The 26,072-nt window shown below is 39.8% G+C and overlaps 1 protein-coding gene across 1 annotated transcript; it reads right to left on the reverse strand.

Annotated features, from left to right (window-relative positions):
• Positions 1-5,124: 5,124 nt before the first annotated feature.
• On the reverse strand, positions 5,125-25,959 carry SAMD7 (sterile alpha motif domain containing 7). The gene is made up of 9 exons (XM_074911976.1): positions 25,803-25,959; positions 17,423-17,564; positions 16,591-16,717; positions 16,318-16,454; positions 15,115-15,193; positions 11,663-12,342; positions 10,150-10,271; positions 9,322-9,432; positions 5,125-8,420 (listed from the first exon to the last, which is right to left on the reverse strand). Exons 2-9 carry the CDS (start codon positions 17,523-17,525, stop codon positions 8,148-8,150), a joined length of 1,632 nt encoding a protein of 543 aa, XP_074768077.1. The 5' UTR covers positions 17,526-17,564; positions 25,803-25,959; the 3' UTR covers positions 5,125-8,147.
• Positions 25,960-26,072: the final 113 nt, after the last annotated feature.

The raw sequence follows: 26,072 nt of genomic DNA on the forward strand, positions 1-26,072 counted from the left end.
TTTGCCCCTGAGTCACCGTGCCAGTTTTTGTGCTTTTTCTGGTATGACGTCTTCTTTTGAATGTTTTCCTTTTGCTGTTGCTGGGCAGAAAATCTATACAAGTTACAAATTAAGCTGTCTGACTGCAGAGTGAACGAACTATAAAAGTGTAATTCAAAAGATAAAATTGTAGGCATAGGGAATTATTTTATGGTTACAATAAAACAATGCCTTGTAAAAAGTAGGCAAACTGCATTTATTTAAAAAAATACACTTTTAAGTTGGCAATCATTTTAACAGTTATTTCATGTGCTTAACTTACAGTAATATAAAAGCACATCTGAAATGGGGGCTTTCTTGTGGAAGAAGTTTTAGCTATCTGTAACTTCGGGCTTGCTAATAATACACAATGCCTGCAGTAAGGATTTGAGCATGGTGTAGCTCAGAGCTCCTCTGCTATCCCTGCATAGGCACAAGCTGAACTTCAGCTGTGAAACTCCTCCCTGCTCTATGGGAGAGGCTGTTTGGAACCACGCTCCCGTCCACTCGCTGCCCTCCTTGCGAAGAGTGCAATTGCCTTGTGATGGGTCTCATTCCAGATCATCATCCCTCATACTTCTCAGGCTCCTTTAAGGTCTTACTTCCCATATGCCTTCTGTGTCTTGGAATCTAGTGCTGATTCATAAACCCACCTTTAATGCTTACATTTTTTTTTTGCCTTTTTTTTTTTTTTTTTTTGGCATGGTGTATTATCTGCAGTACATCAAGCTGTTTGCTGCCAGAAAAACACCTTGGATTTCTGGTTAATCTGTATTTTTTTTTTTTTCCCCACAGAACTTTTAATTTATCCGAAGTTTGAGAAACACCAACTTGCAGGAGCTTTTCCCGGGACAGCTGGGCATGCAGCAGCAGATTTGGTGTGCAGCACGGGGAGCAAACTGACCACTTCAAGCAGAACTGTAAGAAAGGACCAAAGGATGGAAAGTGGTCTGAGGAATGTGTCCTCAGTGTGAGGCACTGGATGGTGAGCTTCCTACCACTATGGAGCACAGAGCCTATCAAGACTGAATCTTACATGGGACAAGTTTATTTGCAGTTGTCAGTACGGCAGGAGAACAGAGAGAAGCAAGTGGCTGAATCTCAAGAAAGCCAGGGACTGGAAGTGAAGGTTCAGACAGCTTATGTTTAAGGTTAGTGTCTGTGTCAGCTGTAGGGCAAGCTGCAAAAAGAAGCATTTCAGAACCATGCAGTAAAATCTTAAGTCCTTAAGTGCCAACTGCCATTTTGATTAGAGCAGGGTTTCAGAATCATGACCACTTAAATTACTGTTGTGAAGGATATTGCATGCAAGTGGAGTGGTTTCCTTTTTCAACTGAAGCCAAACTGACAGCATTTCATTAGCTTCTTTTCCCTCCTTCTCCTCCTCTTTGCTCCAGCTCTGTGATCTAATATGGCAGTATGGATGCTGGAAACTGTTCAAAAACCAGCTGGATATACTCATGAAGCAAAAGTGTATCAGGAGCTATTAAATATAAAAATCACCTCTGGCTGTCTGCAAGATAGGACCCTGGAGATAAAGGAAGTATTCTGAAATGTTGGCTCTGTTCTTACACTTTGCTTTAGGTATCCTCTCTTTGGCCTCTGAGGCAGGACATCAAGTTAGGTGGTGTTCTACTCTTTCTGGTACGTATTTCCTTATACCCTTATATGCACTTATTCTTGTCAATTTATTGGCATTTGTGGTACTGGTAATCTCATTGGTTTTGGCTCATTGTTAGTCATCTGGGTCCCTAAGATGATGTGGTCTTACCACTATGGTATGGTTAATACACGCCAGAAGTGCAAGGCCACAAGTTGGCAACTGAATTACTGGCAAGCACGTAATGAATTATCTCTAGAGTCACACTGCCTTCTACAATACAGAAAATGAAGTGACACAAGAAGTCTGAGCAAGTGTCTGTTCTGCAGAACAAACTTTTCACTTGCAAGAAGCTTATCCACTGGACCCATGGTTAATCCTTCTGGCTCTGGGGGAAGACAGAGGAGAACACAAATCACAATTACCTCAACTATTACGTTGATGGGCAAGAAGGCAGGCAGGAGGGAAGACAGGAAGGCAGGAAGGAAAGAGCTTCCACAAAGGAATCCAAATTCCCCAGGAATATATTAGGAGCCATTTCCTAGCTCATCTACAGATGGTAGCATGCTGCAGGCTCTGGAGTGACCCCTCTTTTCATCCAGTCAGCTTCAGCACTGAATATGGGTTTAAAATACAAGGAATATAGTCCTTGTACTGTACAGCATCACATAATTTCAAGGCAGGTTCAGCTAAAATCCTCCCACAAATACATGAGTCATAACTCAGAAGCACACTCCACTGTAGACGTATCCTGAGTCACTTCCATCTCAGAAGCTTATAAATATTTAGTTAGCCACTTAGCTTTTAATTTAGCAGAACAACAAGGATTCATTAGACAAATCTCCAGAATTATCTTTCACTAAGAAGCTTCTTAAACACTTCTAGTCTTGCAAGTTCCTTTTCATTTCTATACAACTCAGAATTAATTGATACATATAACTTACAAAAAACATAGCTGAACTAAGAATTAATTTCTCCTGATTCTGGTCCTTCTGTAATTAATTGCATCTGTTTCAAATACCAGCTTTGTTTGTTGCAAGAATCTATTTTCATTTTAGCAACAACTGATGAACCCTGGTAAGGACATGACTCTCCTGATGTGGAGTGGTATATAGCTCTTCCTAAAGACCACCATCAATCTGCTGGTCCAGCAGACCGTGCTGGAGTCAGTGGGGATGTACCTGGACACATAACTATGTTAAATGGAAAATACATCAATACATTTTTTGGAAGAATCTGCTGAGGTTTTTGGGAAAAAAAAAAAAAAAATTATAAAAGGCTTGCTTGTATCTCTATTTTTTGGCAGTGGCAGGAGGGGAGGAGAAGAATGGTAATATTTAAGGATATAGAATTAGGAAAAACTAATTGTTGTTATTAAAAGCAAAAATTTGTTGTTATGGCTACAAGTGTTTGAGTTAAAAATATATGAAAATATGATTCTTGAGTTCACGTCTGTCCAATTAAGAGATTCAACCAAAAGCCAGTGACTGCTTTACAGCCCATCTTTCAATGCAAACTGTTTACAGACTGCTGGAGTCCCGTGAGTCACAGACTGAACAGCACTCCTCTCTAGCAGAGCTGTTTGAACCCTGTGCCTGAAAGGTAATCAGCAAAGATGAAAATCAGGTTGGCTTGATGCTTTCTTTTTTCCCCTTGGTCAGCAGTGCTTTTTCTGTTTGCTATTTTGGTTGACTGTTTTTTTTTCAGTAATTCACACACACAGATGCCACATACACGTGTTTTTAAATTTTGATAAGGCAAAACATCTATTCATGTCTTTGCTGTACTATAGGAGAAAATATTCTATCGTTCTCTGTACAACAGGGACAATAGGTTCCTCTTTTCTACAGTCTAGGTGAAAGACTGCATTTTCACCAACAGGGAAATTGTTGGTTCAAGAAGAACATGTGCATAGTAGCAGAACTAATGTCTGTCTGGAAGGATACAGACTTAGGTAAACCTGGCAATGGGACAAAGGAAAGGACTGTGTAAAGGCCAAGTCAACAGAATTCTTGTGACCTCAATATAGGTGACAGTAGAGGCAAAGTCTTCCCAAAGAAGAGCTTTGCAACGGCAAAGACAGAAAGCAACCCCCACCCGAAAACCCCCCAAACCTAAACCGAACGTTTTTCTCTTACCTTAACATTTATTCTGATGTTGAAATTGCCATAGCAGTATATTATAGCTATAGCTATTTCTTAGAGTTGCAGGGCTGAATCAACACCAAGTGTCACAGGTAGCAGAACCCTGATGAATACCCAGCCACAGAGCTGGCTTGTTATTTTCCAGTGAATAATTAAGGGCTTAGATAGGATGTTTATTATGCCATTATCAGAGCATGGTACCAAACCAAGACCCGTATTTAGTTTTGGGTACTTTTCTGTAAAATTTCTGATGTTGAAGGTGACACAAAACACTACACAACCAAGCAACATTGTATTAGGGTATTTGGAAAGTATAAATATGAGAAGTTTCTGCAAAGTTTAAAACTTTTTTTCTGTTTCACGTTCAAAGGATAAATTAACATTCTGAAAACTATTTTGTGGAGGATTCACAGTTGTATAAGGTCTCCGAATTCTAAATTTTATAAAGTAGCTGGTGGCATGGATATGAGTTGGTTTGACATACCATTGCCTTGTGGATTTAGCTGTCTGTTTTCGTGTGTTTGATTACAATGACTGCCTGACTTGGACCAGGTAAGAATTCTGCCTAACTGCAGTGTATTCATAGTGGGTTTTAGAAATTTTTCACCTGGGGAATTGAGAAGAGGATTATCTATTTAAGTCTGCATGAATATGCATTCCACATCATCATCACATGCAGCAGTCATGAGGTCAGAAACACAGGTTATGGTAGGAAGGACAAGCCATTGCTTCCTTTTCAGGACTTTCCTAAAACTGTTATTTATAGTACAGAACCATTTTGTTATGTGTTTGTTATACCTTTTTATTTATCTTGTCTTTCACCTTTCCCTATAAAAAAATGAAATAGAAGTCCCTGTCCCTAGGAGCCTACATGTTTCGAGTAGATACAGCCAAAATCAGATACTTCTACAACATCTCATAAAAACATTCTCTTCTTCATTGACTGCATCGCTATTACAGACTAATACAACAATAGAAGTGAAACATTTCTAATGATGCCACACGTATTAAAATACATCATCTCTATCCCATTGTGATTTTAGTGGCATAGCAGAAAAAAATGAATACAGTGGTGGCATAGGCACCAGAAAGTCATTAAGTAGTAGAGTTCTGCCAGCTTTCTTACATACTGGTGATTGCTAGCTACACCCCTTTGCAGCTGGAATAAGCATTAAAAATCAAAAAAGAACATGTAGCTGCTGAGAATCGGTAAGGCCCCAATGTTTACCTATAAATGTAATTCCTGGAATACATCAAAGTCTGAAAATATGGGTCTGTCTACTTATTCTATGTATTTTTTTAATTGTTACCTGGGTTTTTTATTTCATTCTCTCTGAAGTGCTTGTAGGAGAGGAAAGCAGTGGTATTTCCTTCATTAGAAGTAGAATTGATTATGTCCATTTAGGTAAACCCCTTTCCTTCCTGTTTCACTCTATGGCTGTGTGCAGTCCAGGCCTTACTGTATTTTGGCTGCTCTGGCACAACTCCACCCCAGTACAGGAAGCCATGAAGTCATTCTTTTTGTCATTTTGGGAAGAAGAGCCCAGTATGTGCAAAGGATTATACGGGGTTTTTTAATTGCAGAAGTAGTACCAGACTGCAAAGTTTGCATCCCAGCTTTCTCCACTTTTGGCATTGTCTATGTTTGAGCCATTTCCAAAAATAGTCACACTCTTCAGAACCAGATTTCAATCTTTCTTCCCTGGCGTATGGGATTCCAAGTCAAGCTCCTCTGCTGTTACTTTACAAAAACAACTTCAGTTTCTTGATATCCTTGCTCTTACCAGGCCACCTGTACTCCAAGCCTGCTGCATCTCCCTTTGAAGGGTAGTGGATAACCTCTCGTAGCTTTGCAGCGACATCTCGTGGCCTCATTGACCTAGAAACGCATCGGAGATTCTTCCAGGGTGAAGGTCTCACGTGAATTAAGTCAAATATTTCTTACAATGAGGAGGTAGGATGCCATTTGAAAACCAGTGTTTAATAAGTGACATTGTCAACATGATCGTCCATCGTACAAAAGAAAAGTTAGAAATTGTTTTAGATGCTAAACAGATTTGGTGTCCCTGTTGGTTTTTTGATTTGAACAAGCACTTTTACTATATAAACATATTTTCTTTTTCCCTTGCGGTATATGAACAGCCGACATTTAAAAAAAAAAAAAAAAGTCACAATAGTTAAATCTACTGTAAAAGTAAAACATTTTTTTCTGGCGTATCTAATCCAAGATGTGTTAAAATAATAGGTAAAAGCATTTCAAACAGAATATGATTTTGTACATTAATTGTGTTTCATCCAGAATCTGAAAAAGTAAACATTTACATTACCAAATTCAACATAAAACTCTCCAGGCTGCCTTACTAAATTTTAAAGCCGTGAAAAAAATGTAGAAAAGTTGATGAAGAGAACAGAGGTCAACACTTTTTTTAATTAATTGAGACAAAGAACTAACTAATTGCTGTTTCAAGATTAATACTGCTGTTGTACTTCTTTTCGGCAGTCTTACGGAGTTATAGTCAAACTTTCCAGCTTCAGATTATAATTTTGCTTTTGTTGAACACTATTAAGTATTCAGTAAATAGTTTCTTATATGAAAAATACCCAAAGATGATGCATAAGACATAATACAGACTCTTGGGAAAGACTCCCATTATTTCACCAGATCACAGATGTAAAGGTCAACACTTCACTTAGGAGGGGATTACTTTAGGGTCTGTCTGCAGCTTTGGAATATTTTGCTGCATAGCAAACCATGCTTTTGCAATGGGCCTTACTGGATTTTACTGGTTAACCCTTAAATCATACACTCGAGTTACAATATTTGGAGATACATGCACAGAGCCCAAACTTGCCATAATTGGTGTCAGTGGTGGTTTTCGGTGAAAGCAGAATCAGGCTCAACTCCTTTCACAGAAAGACTTTGCTAGTTCAGAAAATACGTACCATAGATATTTGCCCTTCTGAAGGCTGCAAAGTTTGAATGGTATAGTAAGATGAACATCTTATTGCAAACATCTAATCATATATTATCTAGTGCACAAATATAAATATAAAACAATTTATCTCAGGCTAAAGTGAAAGTCTAAAATATGGGAATACTTCCCCTCCTCATGTGTTTAGACACTCACTGTCTAAACAGCAGCGTATCTCTTGGTTCTGAAGTACTTGAGGCCACACAAACTAAACAAAAGGGAGAGAATCTAAAGCAGTTATATACAGCAGATCTGCAATCTAGCAACTCTCAATTTACAGATATTAATTTTATCAAAAATATTTGTGTGTCCTTCGGAGTAAAGAAGTATTCTTGCAAGGAGAGTGGAAGTATACTGACTTCCAAAGCCTACGTGGAAGACCAGTATATGACCAAACCTCCAAAGAGGGGAGCAAGGTAATTCACACAGGAATCACAGTAAAGCGCTAGGGATTTATCCCCAGCTAAAAACTCTATTTTGTGGTTCTTGTTTGCTGTGAGGTAATGAAGCATCAGTAGCAGAAGTGAGGGGAAACCATATTTTTGCAGAAAAAAGGGAGCTTTCAGGCTAAAATTGATGGCCTCTTCCAAAATGAAGGGCACTGTGCGTGCTGCTGAGTGAAGGGCTTTCTTGGCTTGCCCAGGTGAGCTGAGGGGACGGGTCTGTGGCAGAGTTCGGCAGGAACCAGGTGGCTTTGAGCCTGCTCCCTGCAGGAACCTTCCTGTCCCAGTGACTGGTCTTCATGTCAGAGTCTCCTGATGCTTCCTCCTAAACTCAGCTGTGCAGTCATACAAAACAAATTCAAACCCGGGTGATAAGAATGCCTCGGAATAATTAAAATTGCTGTTACACACGATATTTTCATGTCCAGGGTTTAATCTGTGTATCTTGTCTATGCTGCATACCCTTCCCAGGCACTTAGAAAGGCTTATTTCTAGAATAGCAATGGAATTAACTCTAATTGCTGAGTCTAGGTAATTCTGCGGGTAATTTTGTACTCTCCCAATATAATTTTTCTGCATGAATTTTGTTCCACAGAAGCAGAAGTCAGCTATGTGTGGAAGCTGTAACTTTTCCTTATAGTTTCTCAGCTGCCCGCGGGAACACACTGTAAGACAGTGCACTCCGAGTCTTGACAGATTTCAGTGATGACAGTGGGCTTTAATGAAAAATTAGATGTACCCATTAACTGTACTGGTATGCTTTTCAATGAATTGCACTTGAAAATAATTGCACTAACATGTAGTTGCATTTTTTAAATGCCTTTCAGATACCACACTTCCTCATGCTGCATTTGTGGTTTATTTCATTCAGCCCCAGTCACACAGTGGTTTCAGGCTGTAGCTACTTCTCAAACACTTTGTAACTAGAGGTTCCTGTGTTATTAAGAACATGTTATATCCTGGACTTAGCTCAATTTTTTTGGAAAGTTATCATCTGGAAGCCAGCCTGAGATCCAGCTGAGTCACATGGATTTTCCCTGCTTTCTGAAATGATCTGTTCCACTGCTTTTGAAGTTTCTGGGTCCTGAGAGCAGGGACTGTCCAGCATATCACCGCTGCTGTTGCCGTGAAGAGGGGAGGTTATGTCAGAGGGCTGATCTGGGGGTTTGCCTGGAGCAGGTGGCAGGGGCACAGCCAGAGCAGGATTCATCATGTAGAACACATTGCCCAGACGTCGAGACACCTTTAAAGACAAAAGCACAATTGCGGCAGTTGCTTCTTGAGATAGTGTTAAAGCCGTTAGACATCAAGGCTGACTGTCATGTAGCAATGCCAGGGACATCCAGGAGATCCCAACCATCTCAAAGGGTTATCAGTGGTTAGCAAAAGTGAAAAAAATCTCTTCAATTTCACTCTCTCTTGTGGAAGGAGCTTGGCAATACTCAGCTTGGGAAACAGCCCAGTGTGCTGAGCTTGACAGCAGGCTCTTCTTCCTCTCTAGGTGCTGTAGCACCCATGGATGCAACTATGGGAGGTAAACTGCCAGCCAGGAGTGGAGAGGGTGGATTTAATGAAAGAAGGGTGAGAGAGGGAGGGGTTAGAGAAAATGGAAAGAACCAGGCAACAACAGAAACACACAGAGTTGATATTAAGGGATGAAATTAAGAGCAGAAAACTTTTAACCATGGAGGGACAGCCTGTCCCTGAAACATGTATGATTATGTTCCCAGAAAGGCTGTAGAAACCTCTACTTAGTATGGTTCAAAAGCCAGCTTGGAGCAAAAGCAAGTGTGTTCCAGAGCAGTTCTTACTGGCTGGAAAGGGAAAAGAGGAGTGAAACTGATTTAATTCGTCAAACACATCTTTTCCATTTCCAACCTCAGCCTGGTCCCCGGTGCTGTTGTATCCTGACTCCACTTTAAGTGTCTCTCAGTCAGTCTTAACCTCCCCTTAGTGTCTCTCTGTGTGTTGTTGTAACACGCAGAGAAGCAAAAGCAAACTATGCTGGAGTAATTTCTTTCCTCCTAATATTATGGTAGTTATCAGTAAGAAAAAAATTTAATTGGAGAAATTTCATCCTGTTAGCTTCTGACTCTTTCATATCCCTGTGACTTGCCATCTTGGCATACATTTAATGATCGTACCTGAGAGCGGATTTTTAATGCTGGTCCGAGTTTTAATCCCATGGTATCCAGGAGATGTTCCTCTGTCAGCAGTGGGAGGGTTTCTCCATCAATAGCGTGATCTTTAAATATCTTATGAAATGATAAAACACGTTGTGGTGTGCTAAAACAGACTTCATTGGTTATTTTTTATGCTTAATCCTGAGGCATAAGCAACAAAAGGAGGAATTAATAATTTTATTGTTTTATCTTTGTATTTGTCTCCTAACTGCAGCATGATGTCTCTTGTTCAGGTGCTTGGATATCAGCACATTTGCTTGTAGCTTATCTACTTGTTCTTGGCAAGTGGGAACTTTGTAATGTTTCAATGTTACTTACTTGTTTAGGGTTTTTTTAGGAAGTGAGCAGCCTGCTACCAGTGAAAGAATAATGAATAGTGTTGGTCTTATTAAGGCTTTACCAGGAATATACAAGATTTCAACCTCTTTTCTTGCCTTTCTAATGATATTTTATTTGTCAAATGGAGAGATGCCTGTAAGAGCTCAGGGGTGGTAGGTGAGTTATACAAATATACAAGAATGCAGAATTGCTTTAATCTGCATAAAAACTGTGCAGGGCATGTGGAGTGAAAAAATTAAGATTCTTTTCTTGACTATTGTATTGCTGCTGAGCTTTCCTTACTTCTTAAGGGAAGTAAGTGGCTTCATGTGTTGAAGCACAATGAAAACTTACAAACTACCTTTGTAACTTTGTGACAACCAGTTGACATCTAGCATTTACATTTGTCGGATGACCTTTAAATCTAGATGGTCCTAAAGATCTGAAAATGTGATGGAAATTTAGAATCACCTCAGCATAATCCGAACAGCCTGGGAGGCTAATGATGAAGTTGTACACGTCATCAACAGTCCACTTGCGAATGTCTTCAATGGAAGAAATGTCTTCTCCGTTCAGGATCAGGCCATGTGCTCCTTTGAGGAGGAAACACGAATGTTAGGTTTGTAGAACTTTGCTGGCAAATCAATAGGAAATGATTGTTAACATGAGAATTTTTATACTTCTCCAGAACCTAATACATTAACAGCAGTGTGTAGTCACAGGCAGACATGGGAATCCTAGACACTAAAATCACCAGATAGTCAGTAGTAGCTGATTCTGGAGGGTTTTCTTTTGGTAGCTTCTTTTGTTTACTGCTGGCACCTTATGTACCACTACACATACAAATCATACTGCAGTATTTTCTCTACTGAATACATTATCCCATGCTTTTGATTCTTTAGACTTTACTGTTATTTCAACTTGACTAATATTTCAGTAGAACAGAACCAAGCCTTTGCTAGCCCATAGTGCCTACTGTGAGTTGCAAGGACATATGGAAAAGTTATGGGCAGAGGAGAGAGGCTAGCTCACAACTGCATCCTGCATTTTTGTTTATTTTAGTTGAAATTCCTTTTGCAGACAGGAACTGAATACATCATGTGCATTTTAGGGACATGGTTTACTGGTGGATTTGGCAGTATTAGGTTTACGGTTGGACTCAAAGGTCTTTTCCAACCTAAATGATTCTGTGATTCTACGATTATATATTTTTCAGTGATACAGTATTTCTTTGGTAGATGATCCTGGATAAACACCCCAGCCTGTTCTTATTTCAGGTAATGGGAAAGTTTTGCAGGGCTCATCCACTGGCACTGGTGCATTTAACAAGAGCTGCAAAGCTTTAGAAATGACAATTCTTGTACAGAGCTTGAAGAGACCTGTGTCTTACGCTCTGCTCTTGGGGAGACCAAGTCTCAGGGATAAGTTTGTTCCTAAATGAGTGCAGACTCCTTGTCCTGTTTGACACACACAGGGTTTATGATCAGTTTGCTGCGTGCTGTGTGCATTTCGCCCACACCATCAGGAGAGGAGAGAACGTAACACATTGAACAGAATTGCAAAGAATCTCAACGTGCTGCTAACTTGACAGTTTAGGGGTGGCAAGTGTGTTTTCCCCAGGGAATGATACACACACAGGATGACAGCAGTATAGTTTGTGGCACAGAGCACTGAAACAGTTAGGCTGCTTTGTGACTTTTTGCTGTGCATTTGCATTGTCCTGCAAAGTAAAGCACTGTTACCTACGATACTGAAACCTTATGTCAGCAAGCAGCACAGTTTGCAGGTGGGGAAAACCATTCTTTACCTTTGCTGACTTGGATTTACCAAGTTACTGCTATTTGCAGCATGTGAATTCTACATTTAATTGCTGTGACTGTATCATACCAAAAATCTGCTTGAAAGAGAGAGAAGAAATAAGAGAGCAACTCAATAAAAATAAATAATATCAACATGACACTCTAACTGTAATCTGGAGACAAACCTGAAGGTAGCAGTGGGTTGCTGGGAACTGGAAATCCACATGGTAACGCTGAGAATGGGATTGCAGAAGGGTACATGTACTTGTCATCAAAAGCAGCACAGGAGCTATTAGATTCCTTCTCATTTGTGTTGCTGCAGCTGTTGGTTTCAGTAGAAATTTCATGAGTAGCACAGTTTTTTCTCAAGCCTTGTTCAAACTCTTTACAGTTTTTGGCAACTGCAGGTGGCTCAGTCTGGTTTTTGCTTTGTTCATGCTTGTTTGGTGTCTCCACTTCTGCTTCTTTCTTGTCTTCTTTCTCATCATCCCCTGCAGCTGAAGCAAGGTCTGTAGTTTTGTCATCAGCTTGGTTCTTTGTGCCATTGGCGCTACAGTCTGCAGTTTTGTGATTTCCAGCTCTTCTCCCTGGGCGACGTCCCCTCTCCCTTTGCAAAGTGCTGACTGGCGGGTACGGGCTGGTTGCCATGAGCATGGTGTTGCCATGAATTTCATCGAGGGTGGTACGATGAACATATAAATCCCCAGGAAGATGGCCTTCAGGTAGTCTGTGCCTGCCACGGAAAGCAATGGGACTAGCTGCCATCCCATGGTAAAGGAAAGGTGCTTCCAGTCCCAGCAGCCCTTTCCGATGAGCCTTCTCCATTTCTTTTTGCTGAAAAATAGCACTCATCTCCATTTCCATTCTGAGAGACACACAGAGCACAAGCAGTTAGGGTCACTCAGTTCCTTCATCACCTCTTTTTTTTTTTTTTCAGTAGCAGATTAAAACTCTGACAATTGGATAGGCAAGAGTACTACTGCTTTTCTTCTCTCTTCCCTATATTGTTACCTGTGAGAGGTCACTGAATGCAGATAGAATGGCAAACCTGGCTATATTTAATGTGCTGCCAGATGCATATAGTAAACTAAAAGGAAGATAAAATGTATCTTCCATGTAATGCCTCTGGGTAGTATTTCAGACAATAAAAGTGCTATTTGTATATTGGCAAACCAGGCATTATTACAGTGATTATGCTCGTGTGGGATTTGGAAAATTTTCTCCAGGGTCATAAAGGTCAAATACTAAAGAAAATAAGTGATTTACATTACAATCAGAAAATTATACTGAAAACTGGAAAATGTCAGTGATAATGTAACTGATAAAGAACTAGAATTATATTATCTCCAGAACCTGTGCATCCATTCAGAGTAAGCTAATGTGAGCAAGTCTGTTGAGGAACTCTCTCCATAGTGGCACCTGAGCATGGCCCTGAGGGTGTGAAAGGGTGAGATCCTGGTGGTAAGTGTTCAACTGATCTCCCTCCTGGTGAATAAAGCCAGTGCTCCAGGGTCTGTGCCAGCTTCCTGGCCCTGGCATAGCGGGTAGGAGGGCTTACCAGTGAGATACAGAGAGTACAAGGAGTAGTATGTGTCTTTGTTGTACCAACCTTTGCTGGCATCAGCTTTCTCTGGAGGAAAGCTAGTGATCAGACAGAAAAGTATCTATTTGGGTGATTGTTGCATGGAGGAATTAGTTGGTCACTCCATAATATTCAGGGCTTTTTCTCTGCCCTCTTTTCATCTTTGCAACAACCTCCAGTTATTATCTGCTTTTAGAGATCCAGTGGAAGTGTTTTGTCTGTGTACCACGTCCTTGTGCATCTTGCCCAATTATGACTGCTCACACACAGCTCTTGAAGTGGAGAAAATCAGCAACAAGCGTTACATTCCTGACTACTCCCACAGATAAGAGTTTGCTCCCCTGAGAATCAGCAGACAGGAGATGACTGGGCTTTGATATGAGGCAGAATCCCTTAGAGAACAAGGATTTAGGCCTAGGTGCTCAGCAGCACAGCTGCAGCAAGTGCAGGAGATAGTTTGCCAACACCTGATTTCTATAAAGGGTGAAAGGAGGAGATGCAAGGTTTAAAGGTGATGTGTGCTGCAGCAGGCAGTGTGAAGCTAGCAGAAGTTGCCAGGATGGTAAAAGACTGGAGTAAAAGGTTTTTTTCATATCTTTTAGGTTGGGGTTTTTCTGGGTTTGGTGGACTGAGAGTATATGTGATGGGCATGTTTCCTGATAGCTATTTTGCTTGTTTTTCCTCAGACTTTTGTGCCATGTGGCAGTGTTGCTGTAAATTTGGTCTCAAAAGAACTCAAAACTCTAAGACTTAGTTTGAAGCTTTTAGAAGGCAGGCATTCTTTCCTGCAAGTGCTGGATACATGTGGGATCATTCCACCTAATGTGCATGTCTAAAGACAAAGGCACATGTATCATATACAATAGAAGAAATATTCATGTAATTTCTGAGAAGTACAGACCTATATTCAGAGGATCTAATGCATGTGTTAATATCTGTGCAAGCTACTAAAATTTAGGGAAGGGTCTCTGAGGGGCTTCTATGGGGGGTTTTGGTGGTCTGTGGTGGTCCCTAGTGGTTGTTGAAGAGGTGTCTCTTAGTGTCCTTTCCATGAACTCTGAGGTGGTTTTTTTTTTTCATATAAAGCCTCATCTTGACTCATTGCTCTGTCTGTAAAGTTTCTCCGCTTCCTTATCTTTGATTACCACAGGTGTCTGCTGGTCTCTCTGCCCTCCCTGGGATGTACCCATCACAGTTGCAAAAATTATGTCCTTGGGTGCATTCTTGTCTGAGGCCCCTTACAGCAATTAGCACCAACTGCTTGCAGACATCAGCTATATGAAATACATTGTTAATGCAAATCTTGTGCTTGGAAGAGTTCAGTAATCAAGCTTTGCTGACTGAAGAGCTCAAAACACTTCTGTCATAATTCTCTTGAGATGCCTACTTGGAATTTATGTGTTCTTTTCTCTTAGTCTTACTGTGTGAGGGGTGCTGCCGCTCAGTACTGTGCCAGAGCCTAGTGCAGGAGTGGCTGAGAATAGAATTCCTGTAGGGAAATGGTGTGGCTGTGAGAGAGGGCACTGGTGGTTACCTAACCAGCTACTGATGACACTGAAACTGGTAGAAATAACTGGACTCTCTATAGTCACCCTGACATCCAGGGTATTTGGTTAAACTAGGGAAGCTGTCCACCTTGGTTGGGTAGAGACACAGCTGGGCCCTTGGGGTGACTGGCTGTAGAGGCTTAAAATGTTGTGTGTGATAGCACACAGCTGTAAAGTTTGTGCTTGTTTCTGATTTTTTTTGTAACTTCAGGGTGTTTGGATCCAGAGTTCAAGGGCTTGGACTGAAGTCTGCTGCTTATTTCTTTAACCAAGCTGAGAGGTTTGTTTCTTTTTCTTATATTATTTTAAGGCTAAAAGCAGAATAGGGGCAACCAGAAAGTTCAGTAGCTTCAGACCTTAAGGGCCCTCTGCTTCTCTGGCTGACTTGAAAAAGTATCTCAATTGCTGTAAATACCCACAAAAAAAAGTCTGTGACTTAATGATTTCCAACTGCTTTTGCTGCCCTAATCATGGCACACACCTCAGAGCAAAGCTTGCTATTGATTACCTGGCAATATTTTGCTTTTGAACCAGTTCCTGTCTTCTGGCCACAGCTTCCATGGATTCTGGTTGCAGAAAACTATATCCTTAAAGGGAAGAGGAAAGAAAAATCTGTAAAACTCATTTATTTCCTCAAGCAATAGCAAATGCACAAACCCCAAAGCAATGCAGAGACACTTTAAAAAGTTTTTTAAGATTTGAACTAGGTGCTTTGCCGGAAAGCTGATATGACTTCAAGTTAAATCCTATTTGTGTTGATTGCTTTGGTGGCAATCTGTAGTAGAAGCATGAAGGTCCTGCATCAGGTGTTTGCAGGATCAGATCTGTAGTTAGGGATACCTGCCATTATCCATAAAGGAAAGAGTCAGCAGGGTGGTTTTATCTGGTGACTTATGTCTTTGAAGTATATATAGCTGCTCAGAAAATAATAACCAACAGTTAAGCAAAGCGAACCTGTTCCTTCAAGACTGTTTCCAGCCTAGATGCCGTGTAATTTTAAATGACGTTGCCTCTTGAGGCAATCTTTTTATTTGAGATTGACATGGGGGGAAGTTGAAGCCAGAAATTCCTGTTTATTCACCTGTGTGGCATTGAGAACGTATTCACTCTTCTCAAAGAAGGAACCTTAAGATATGACCTCTTTGTATGAAGTGATGTATAAATTTATGTGCAGCATGACATGTGTGCCACAGCTGTGTTGCCATGCTGTGGTATCCAGCCTTCTCCTTGGAGCTGTGCCCTGTAATTTTGAGCCTTTATTAAAAGGACCTGGAGTTGCCCTACATGACTAAGAGGGCATGTGATACTATGATTAAAGAATATGGTCAGTGAAGTAGTCTTTAAAGCAGTTGATGCTCATATATGAGCAAGAGTTAAATGTACCCAAAAGTGCTGTTGATTGAACTAATATGTTTAGCTACAACTTTTTGTTTAGTTATGAAAATGTAAAAGGAGAAGGAGAGGACACAAACATGCAAATGATTTTGTAACAGTGTATTTAACAAAAGCTACAATGGAGGTGTTTAGACTTAAACTGGCACGGTTTAGAATCTCTGGTAGGCAGACTGCCTTCTTTTAGTGAGACCTTTTTTTTCCAAAGAAAATAAACTGTTTATTGACACCACTGATAAATCTGTGAAATCTAATAGGTGCAGTTTGCTTTCTCATTTCCATGGTGTCACTTGTCAGGATGCAGACAGCGCTTCATTACCTGGGCCTGGGTAAACACGGTTGGACAAAATGTTTGGCATGTTTGTGTGCTGTGGGACTGTGGGTCCGAGGTGGGATGCCATATGGATTTGTCTTGGGTCAGCTGATGCCATCATTTCAGTTGAAGGTAACAGATCTCTGGGAGGACAAAAGTACATTCAGACATGCAAAGGACATTGTTTAGTTAAGAATAAGATCTTTATATACTCAGGTACAGCACATGCACAGTTATTCTTTAATGGCAGTGTGGTAATAGAGAAGTGGTGCAAAATACCTGTCTACCAGTCGAGGCTCAAACTGGGAGGGAATTGCCTGCATCCTCTGCTGGCCTGTGCCCATTAGCTGGGGGTTCATTGCCATCAACTGATTTCTCATTAGCATCTCTTGCCGCTGCCGCAGTTCTGACACAAAGCATATACAGTTCTGTTGTCAATGTAGTAAATTAGAAAGTTATTCTGTCTGCAGTATGACTTTACTAGAAAAGTCGTCTTTTGTCAAGTGACAGCATTTTAGTATGAGTTAGTAAATCATACTTTTAATTTTTAATAGCAACTAAAAAAGAATACATTTCCACTGCCACCTTAACCATGTTGTTTAAATAATGTAGTTTTTTATATAATCAAACTGCAGTAAAAATAAACAGGATGTGCAGTCAAGGGTACAAAAGGACAATTTACAATCAACAATAATTCATATATCACTATTAAATAGATGACAATAGATTCTCTGCTTGAGAGAGTTTTCATTTCTAATACAGATTTATTTTTTAGAAAAATCTTATTAGCTGGAACCTGCCTTGTCATGAGACAGCAGCTCTAGAAAGAAGAGCCTGCAGTGGTGAGCCAGACATAATGTCCAGCTGTGGCTTTTGTAGCTGAGTTCCTGTGTGACCTTGCCTCTTCAGATGCTTAGCATCTCTTGATCAAGTTCTGAATGCCAAGAATCCCCAATGTTAACTTTTAATAAGATAAATGTTTCTCCAGTTACTCCTAAGATGAATTTGAGACGCCTTTTAAAGACATTAAGCCTGTTGCTGGCTGTTTGTATGTTGTACAGATATTGGCAGTCCTATGAACAAACATGCAGTTGGGTTTCTTCCTGCTTACCTCCTGCTGCCATGCCACTTGCTAGTCGGTATAAGTGCTTTTCTTCTAGTGTTCCTTGTTCCCCCAGGATAGAGATTTTTCTTATGTGATCTCGTGGAGTCATGCTGCAAGGAGGCAGCCACAACTTTTCTGCTGTAAAGATCTGAATCAGCAGGCCCAAAGAAAAGAATAAAACATTCCACAATGTAAGAAACAGAGCAGGTTATGCAAGTTATTTCTCAGATAAACTGGTAGTCCTTCTGCCAGTCACAGCTGTACCCATCAGTGCTTGTGGATTGTATTGATTACCATATACAAACTTCCAGTTTTCAGGACAATGCACATGTTGCCCTTGTTTATACTGAGTTGTTCAGTGGCCTTGGGTCTTACCATGCAAGGAAATTCAGGATACTGGGAAATATCAGCTGCTCAGAAGGACATAAAACCAAAGTGTTTTGCCTGCAGCCCCTGGTATATCACAGCAGCCCTGAGAACAGTGACATGTGCTCATGCTTAGGAAGGCAGGTATCTTTAGTTTAATCTGGGAACTGTAATAGTTTGGAGCCCTGTCTACTGTAAACTAAGTGAAACAGATTGAAAGAAAGAGTAGAAATATGTTCCAAATGACATCAGCCCCTTAAGACTGCCAGATGAAGTAAAAAAGGTAACAGAACATGCTTTGTAATGATCAGAATGGTGATAAAACCAGCAAGGCTCAGACTAATTATCTGTATATGTACAGGTAAATAAAGCTGGATGAAGAGTAGAAATCTAGACTACAAAGTAAAACGCTACAGATCCATATCTGAATAGCTGTACTGGCATTGAGGTGGATTGTGTGAGCATTTCTAAATGCAGTTAGAAACTTCCTAAAAAGAGGAAGGTGACTAGATTACAAATTATCCTGATACTGGGGTAACCCCAGTATGCCCTGCTCAGGATTTTGGGGGAATGATCTACAGCAGGATTATTTGTGCAGATAGGTCATAAAGGAAACAAGTCCAATAACCCACAGCCTGGATGTTAAAAAGCTATCCTGTGTGGAATGCTTTAAGCTGAGGGGCTGGCAGAGGGAGCAGGCTAGCTCTAAAGGCAGCAGGGGCATCTGTACATTTGTTTCAAACTAGATTTGCACATCAATTTTTTTTTTTAAGTAAATTGAAATTAAGGAGTTGAATTTTCTTCTACATGAGCTGTGATGAGATGGATTCTTTCTCTCTTAGGAAAGATGGAGGATGTAATGCTTAAGTGTTCCCATCTTGTAGATGGAGAGTTACAGCTCCATGAGTCCATCTGGCATTTGATATGGATAACAGTGAGGGACACCTTGGAAATGCAGAGAGCAGCACAGGGAATCTACCGAGGTCAGAGAGCTCAGGTGAATCATGCCTTTCTGAACTTCTCCATGAAAGCCAGCAAGAGGAATCACTGAGAAACAAGGTGCAAGGAAAAGAGGACTGACTGTCCCACTAAAAGCAGCAGACTGCTCTCTGCTGGGTCTAGTTTGGGTTGTGAATCCCATGGCAGGGAAGCCATCACTGAGAAATTCCCTGACAGCAGCTACCTCCCATTTCAGCTGAGTGCTGGCAGCTGCTGAATACATGTTAATAATCACTCCACAAAGATGCGATCTCTGAAGCACGAATGGCCAAAACCATCCAGAGCTTTGGATGCTTTGACTTTTTATGGCTTACTTGCCAATTTGCCTTTAGCATGTTGTGATGATGCTATTATGTTAAAATGTCAGCCTTCCCTGAGAACTCTACCTACCTTTTGCTCAGGTCTTTCTCGTGTATTTTCACACTTATGTCAAACTTGCTTACTTTGCAGGCTGAGACATATTTTCATTTTTAGACTGTGTTGCCCCTGCTTCTACTCTTACAAAGTCAGTGCCTGTGATCAATGGCACTGGCGTCATAAAATCCAACTGTGGAACCAGTTGTGCATATGGTACCACTCCAAAGGCAGTGGTGTTGTACAAGTACTGGTGAGATCAGAGTTTGAGATGTTAGCATTGCTGTGAGTACAAGATGGATCCAATTGCAAAGTGGTTTGTTTACCTTTAAACCAGCCAACTAGGATACAAAAATTCCTTAGAAAAACAGTAAGCAGGAACAGTAAAAATGCCCTCTTTCACATCCAGCCCTTTTCCAAAAGAGAACCAAACTTTAAAAACCATTCATTATCCAAACCAAATTCTGTACTGTTATCCAAGACAATTATAAATTAGAGTAATCATTATAATAACTTCTGTTGCCTTTAACCTATTGGTGAGTTACAAAAAATTTTAAGGGAAAGCTATCTATCTAATTCACATGCTTCAGGAATTTACCATTTCCTTGGTAGAGTGAAGATACTTGGTCTCAGCCTCAAAAGGAGTTTTAAAAAGTAGACAAGTTAGTTGTTTCAGCCATTCAGACTGGGAATAGAGGCTCTGTTTGGACCACACCACTGGTGTTCCCTCAGAATACAAAGTTCTTTACATTTGTAAATATTGTTAGTGCTAGATTTCATGTTGGCCAAGATTCAGGTCTTTCTGGAAGCAGACAACCCTCTCAAATCCAAAACCAACACCATGTCATTTGTTCTTGACATATGTATCTGAACATGTGCTGCTGGACATGTTTCCATTTGCCTTTTTTTTAGGATACTTTAGACTTAAAGTGGTTTAGGATGCTGGGTGCTTCATGAAGAGCATTTGAGCTGCCGAAGTGCTTCTGAGCTGCTAAAGCATTTTAAAGCTCAGTACTAAAGCGATTTAATGCTGAACTAAACTTTACAGCAGCTCAAAAAATAGATGGCAACTGGGATGATGGTATTTGTCCTACCATATTGGTCCAGGGAGCCATTTAGGTGGTTTTCTTTCACAGATGAGCGACCGTGTATTAAATACTCTGGAAAACAAAGCCTCACTTTTAAACTTCATGCTAACCTCCTTACAGCCTGGCCTTTGCCTGGTGCACTTGACTAGAGAATATGAAGGTGCAAAACAACCAGCAGAGGTTCAGATAAACATAATGGAAAAAACAGGAGGTTTTGACGTTTTTATTCCAGAAAATCGGGGGGGGGGGGGGGGAAATCTAAAAGCTAGTATTCTGACAAATTTTCTGTCAGATATCTGACAAGCTGTACCACTTTGGCTTTTCAAGAATGGCTAGAATGCTTCAATCCCCTGTTTTAATCACAGCTGTGAATGCATTTTATTCTAGAGAAGCTGTCCCTGTGTGGGAAAAAGATGTACAAGTAAAAGACACTTTTCTTTATCAGGTCTACCTAGTACTTCTACACTTTTACTGTTGTAGTAACACCCCTCACTCCACTCCCCCCTAAAATCACACCTGTGACTAAAATTATTTGATACGACTTTGAAGTGTAGAACTATGGAAAACCTAGTGGGAAAAGACTATTCTGACCTAAATCCACCACCTCTACATGGGATCCCATATACCCTGCTTGTTCTGACGGCCATCTATCAACAACCAAATGGTAGATTTGTGATTAGAAACCAGTAGCACCAGTATCCCTGTGGTGTTCTCTGTATAGTCTGTACAGTTTCCAAAACAAGTCTGGATTTCTGTTGGATGTGAAGTATTAACATACTGTCTGTTGACAGGTAGTCTCTCATCCTCCTTTCAGAGCTGAAGCAGAAATTATTTAAGACCATTCTTAAAATCTTTCTTTCTAAAAGTGTGATTTTTCTTTTAAATGCTGGAGTTCTCACTGAATGTAATGTACCTTATACAGCAACATCCACAGTGGAGTTGATCTGTATTTATTGATGATTATTAGATAATAACCAAGATTCACAGAGCAACATTCAGACAACGTGCATCACATAAGCAACTTCTCCTTGCAAAGGCTATTTAGGTGGTCTGTTAGTTTGACATGGAAAAGAGATAGTATTGAAAAAAGTAAAGGAATAATGTGGCTTGGAAGTTCATTGGTATCTTCTTCAACTAAAGCTTTAGTTTATTGCTCCCATTGACTGTTTTTGGATCGTTGTGAGACAAAAGAAGGGTTTGATTTCTTATGGAGGTTTTCACTGGAGTTGGTCCATGAAGTCGTTCTGGTTTTTTTCATTGGTGTGCCAGTCAATCCTAGCTAATTTAGCTTGGATTTCTTCTTATTTATATAGATATATAAAAATAACTCTGGTATTTGTAGCAAAAGTTTTCAGCTTTCCGCAGAAATGCTAATCTGTTTTTTCCTAGCTTAATGTTAGAATATCAAGATTGTGTGAACTCTGCTTAAAGGACATATTTCATATGTATATGTCATCTGCATTAAATTACTTATTTCCCTGAATTTCCTGTACAGGGAAGTATTGAATAGATCAGACAGGATAAATAGTTAGCTTAATATCCTAATGTAAAGACTTGTGTATAACCCTGTGTCAGGAGTAGATACTGGACTTGACTAATCTATGTTATTCCATTTAGAAAAACACCTTTTTCGGTTACTTAGCTGGGGTTCTGACTTGCAGGTCAAATTTAGGGTACTTAGTTCATACTGTTTCCATAAAAACTAGCATGTTAGCAACCAGCATCGCAAAAGAAGATCTCTGAGGGAACAGGGAAAGTATACTTCTGATACATATATTAGCTGGGATTTAAGAGTAGCTCAAAATCTTACATCAGGGTTCATGTAAATTCATACACACCAGCTGTCCAGTGTTACATTCATATATGGCTCTGCTGTGATCCTATTGCACAAATCCTGGCTGTCCAGCACGTTACAGGGATGAAGACAAGTTAATCTCTACCTTTAGAGTCTTAGCCTTAGCAAACCCTTCTTGGCAGCAGGCAGAACCACTCACCCAGTACTAATTCTGTCTCAATTTATTAGATGAGAAGTGGCAAGACATGAACCTCATGAACCAGAAGCAGTTGCAAATCTAATCATGCCTTACAGAGTTTCAAAATGTCTATAGCAGTCTGTTTCATTGCATTGGCAAAATACAGTATAGTCTTATGTGCAATAGAGACTTGTTGAAAGACTGATTTTTTTTTTAGTTAAATGAATTAAGATTTCATTAACTAATTTTGCTTTTATTGACAATACATGGAATTTTTTGGCATTTTTTAAACCCAGTGTTTAGTGTACCTTTGCAATGACTCCACAGACTGTTTGGAAGAAGCTGAGTACTGTTTAAAATGCTCGAGTAAATCTGTGTCAGAAATCAGTTAAACATAGAATATAAACAGGTATATGTGTTTGTGAGTGAAATACCTGAATAAACTCCATACATAGTCTCATCTTAATTTCTGTTGCCTCCCTTTCTAGAAAAAGCTTTCCTGACTACTTGATAAATCAGATGTTTTAAAAAATATATGAATTTTCCAATATTATTAATACTCTAACATTATTAACTGTAGTATCAAGGGTTCTTGCCCTAAACCTATGCTAAGAATCCTAAAGCTAGAGCTTGTACTTATTCAAGAACCCACAGTCAGCAAAATAAATTACTTCTGGAAAGCAATTATACCAACATTATGTCATATAGGAGCATGAAAAGTGTCGTCTTAATTGGGGTAAGGTACCACTAGAGAGGCTGTAGGGATAAATTCTAATCCTAGATACGTGGGCACGGACTGTTCAGAGACTCTGATTAGAGTGTAATCCTAAAACTGGATTGAGAACGATACATTCCCTACAGAAAGAAAAATAACTATATTTCTACTGTATGTATCAGCCAGTAGAGTTTGTATTGCATGCCTGACACTGAAATGAGGACACGGATGTTTCACCATTTTTGAACTAGCTAACTGGTAAGATTACAAGCAGCAAGTCACTTGGTTTTTTGGGTTTTTTTTAAACACATTGGTCTCAGGAAGAAATCAAGGCTTAGTACTGGCAAACTCAATCCTTCAGGAACTAGTTAGGTTCATAATAGAAGTTCATCTTGTTCCTGCTGGAATGGCTGGGGGCAAGGGGAAGCTGTTATTCCTGTGTGCCACTAAGGCAACAGTCAGTTTAATGCATTGACTAAAACCAGAGGAGAAGATGCATTGTGCTGAGCACAAACACTCAGCAAGAGCCCTCAAAGCCTACTGGGTGAGACAGACAGCTGGGGGGCGGGGGAAGAAGCAGCTCTGCTGCTTGCTCTGGCCCTGGAGCCATACAGGTACAGGACAGGAAGCAGCTGAGGTGGGAATTGTGCTCAGCACTCCTGCCTCAGCTCCGTGCTGTAACCACAGGACCAGTTTCTGCAGATCCATAGTACTAATGTTATTCCTTTGTATTTGTGGCAGCACCCAAAGACTCCAGTTGGGATCACACTGAGTGCTTTAATTATGCCTTTTGAAAACTAAGTAAAATAATTAAGCAAGAACTAATGAAGATAACGGTTGTAGCAGAGAAGGTGTGTGCACGCATGTGTAAACGTGCGTGGCATTGTACACCCACCCTGTATCTTGACAAACTGATACATGGAGAAGCTGTTCACAAGGGATGGGTCTCTCCGTTACATCAGTTATAGACACAGAGATAAAAGCGTGATGTAATTTGTTTTCCTTGTGGGTTTATTTCATAATTAGGGATGACATTTGAAACATTATCCTCTTGCCTCTGATTCTTTTAGAAGCCTGAAGATTGCCAAATGTGGCGTAAGTGGGATCAGTTAAAGGGAAACTAAACTCTGTATTTTTAAATTTTTAAGCATTTTTAAAGTATAAAAAAAGTTTGGGATGGTTTTATTATCATTTTTATTTTTGAATACTGGAAATGGAAGTCTTGGGATGGAAAGCTTTCTGCTGATTGGAGAGCAAGGCTGGTACTTTCAAATGAAATGCAGTTGCATTTTAGTGGGATTTGTGTCTCACTTCAACATGAAATATTAGTGCTAATGACAACACTCCTAGTGCCGAAAGAAATGGGGTAGTGGAAAGAGGAACAGGTCTTAGGAAGACTATTTAAAACTATTTAGCAACTCTAACTTCACTGGCTAAGAGTTTGAATCTAGAAAACTTGTACTGAATCCTCAGTACCTTTCCTCTTCAGTTAGGATATTAAATATTGCAGCAATATCCCTTGGACTTCCTCAAATCTACATTTAAGGTAAAACAAGATGGTGCAGATTTTTATCATTAATTGTTTCAGGTTAGCTTTCTTTATTTCAAAGCAAAAGACAGCACACGTTTATTTAAAAAATATGTGCAGGTATGTTAAAATATAAGTAAGTCACAGATGTCAGATACTAAAACCACTGTTACTTTCCAACTCATAGATGAAGTCACAAGTTTTAATACAAAGTTTTTCCCCTTGTGAGATTAACATGTGAAATTGCACCCCTGATCCTGTGAACAGGCTCAGAAATCAGCATCTGAACACACTGAACATTTTCAGCTCCAGAGTGCAGGATCAGACCATGATAGAATTACTTGAGTTAGGATTGCCCCTTTCTCTGGCTCTTTCTGTATCTCTGGGGCACTGGGGAGATGAGAAATTCGCATATTCTGTAATTGAGGAACATGAAATTTTAGCTCCAAAGGCAATATAATAGTGCCCAAGCCTTTCTCAGTCTACAGTTAATTCCGCCCACATATTCAGATAATAACAAGATGTAAGGAACCCTCATCACTTTTTGATATTATTTTTACAAAATATATCACACTGCATACATTGGTGTTCCACAAAGCTGCTAGCACTGGGTTTTGTTACAATGTCTACACACACAAGCAAAATTTTAATTAGATAAATCTAATGTAGATATGTCAGACTAAAACATCCAAATATATCTGATGATAGCGTTGATTAATTCTGATTGCACACTGACTTATAAAATGCACTGCTCCAGGAAGTATCTGTAAAATATTGAGGGTTTTCTATCATACCTTAAAAAGATAAATTAGCACTAAGATATATATATATATTAACAACCAGTTAGCTTTTAAGAATATTTTGTTTCGGTTAGACAAGACAGTAAAACATTTGTGCGTATACATTAAACAACTCGATCTGTATCCAGAGCTTTCTAGAAAAATACTGAACATGCGACAAGCCTGCCCAAAGTAAAATTCTCCATTTGTGAAATAGATCTTTAAATATTTCTAAAATTATCAAGTCTGTCTTAAATACAACATTTGCACCTGAATGTGCAGGATTATATACCCATAAGAATAGATATAGCAGATTGCTGAGAAATCAGAACATTGTTAATCACATACTTTACTTTTTTTGTATCACCCCTGCCAATTCCTGACTTTACTCTCTGAAGTCCAGTTCTGCTCTTAAAGAAAAACACCATGAAGAAGTCTGCTTTGATCTGTGCTGTTTCTGTCGTGAGATAAGTCTTTCCTGTCAATCTGAAAAATCATATGCCTCTTGGTATTGCTTAGCAGATGTTGCATTTCCATTTACATTAAAAAGTAGCACTTTTTATTTTTATTCCATGTATACTTACATCTATTGTGAAGACCTTAGTTTTGGGTAAAATGAAGACACCATGAGCATCCAAGAGTATGTGCCTTCACTATAAGTCTTCCTTACAAGCTGCCTCAGTAATGTGATTGGCAGCTTTTAAAACACATCAAGATTGACATGTCAAAAACTGCCTTAACTAACGCTGACTTTACTTTAAATACAGATTGAATTTATCTTGGTTAGCCCTCATCCCTGCTTCTAAGCCCTACCCACTCTGACATCACAAGCCCTTCTCCAATACCATCCCCTA

This window comes from Athene noctua, chromosome 8, assembly GCF_965140245.1.
Source record: "Athene noctua chromosome 8, bAthNoc1.hap1.1, whole genome shotgun sequence".
Classification (NCBI taxonomy): domain Eukaryota; kingdom Metazoa; phylum Chordata; class Aves; order Strigiformes; family Strigidae; genus Athene; species Athene noctua.

What these genes read in the sequence shown, in the direction of transcription:
- SAMD7 (XM_074911976.1), bottom strand. Translation starts at nt 17,525, where the DNA reads ATGACTCCACGAGATCACATAAGAAAAATCTCTATCCTGGGGGAACAA. An exon ending in GAGCCTCGACTGGTAGACAG is followed by an intron (nt 16,455 to 16,590) that starts GTATTTTGCACC and finishes TTGTCCTCCCAG; the next exon opens with AGATCTGTTACCTTCAACTG. An exon ending in GCTGTTCGGATTATGCTGAG is followed by an intron (nt 9,433 to 10,149) that starts GTGATTCTAAAT and finishes TCATTTCATAAG; the next exon opens with ATATTTAAAGATCACGCTAT.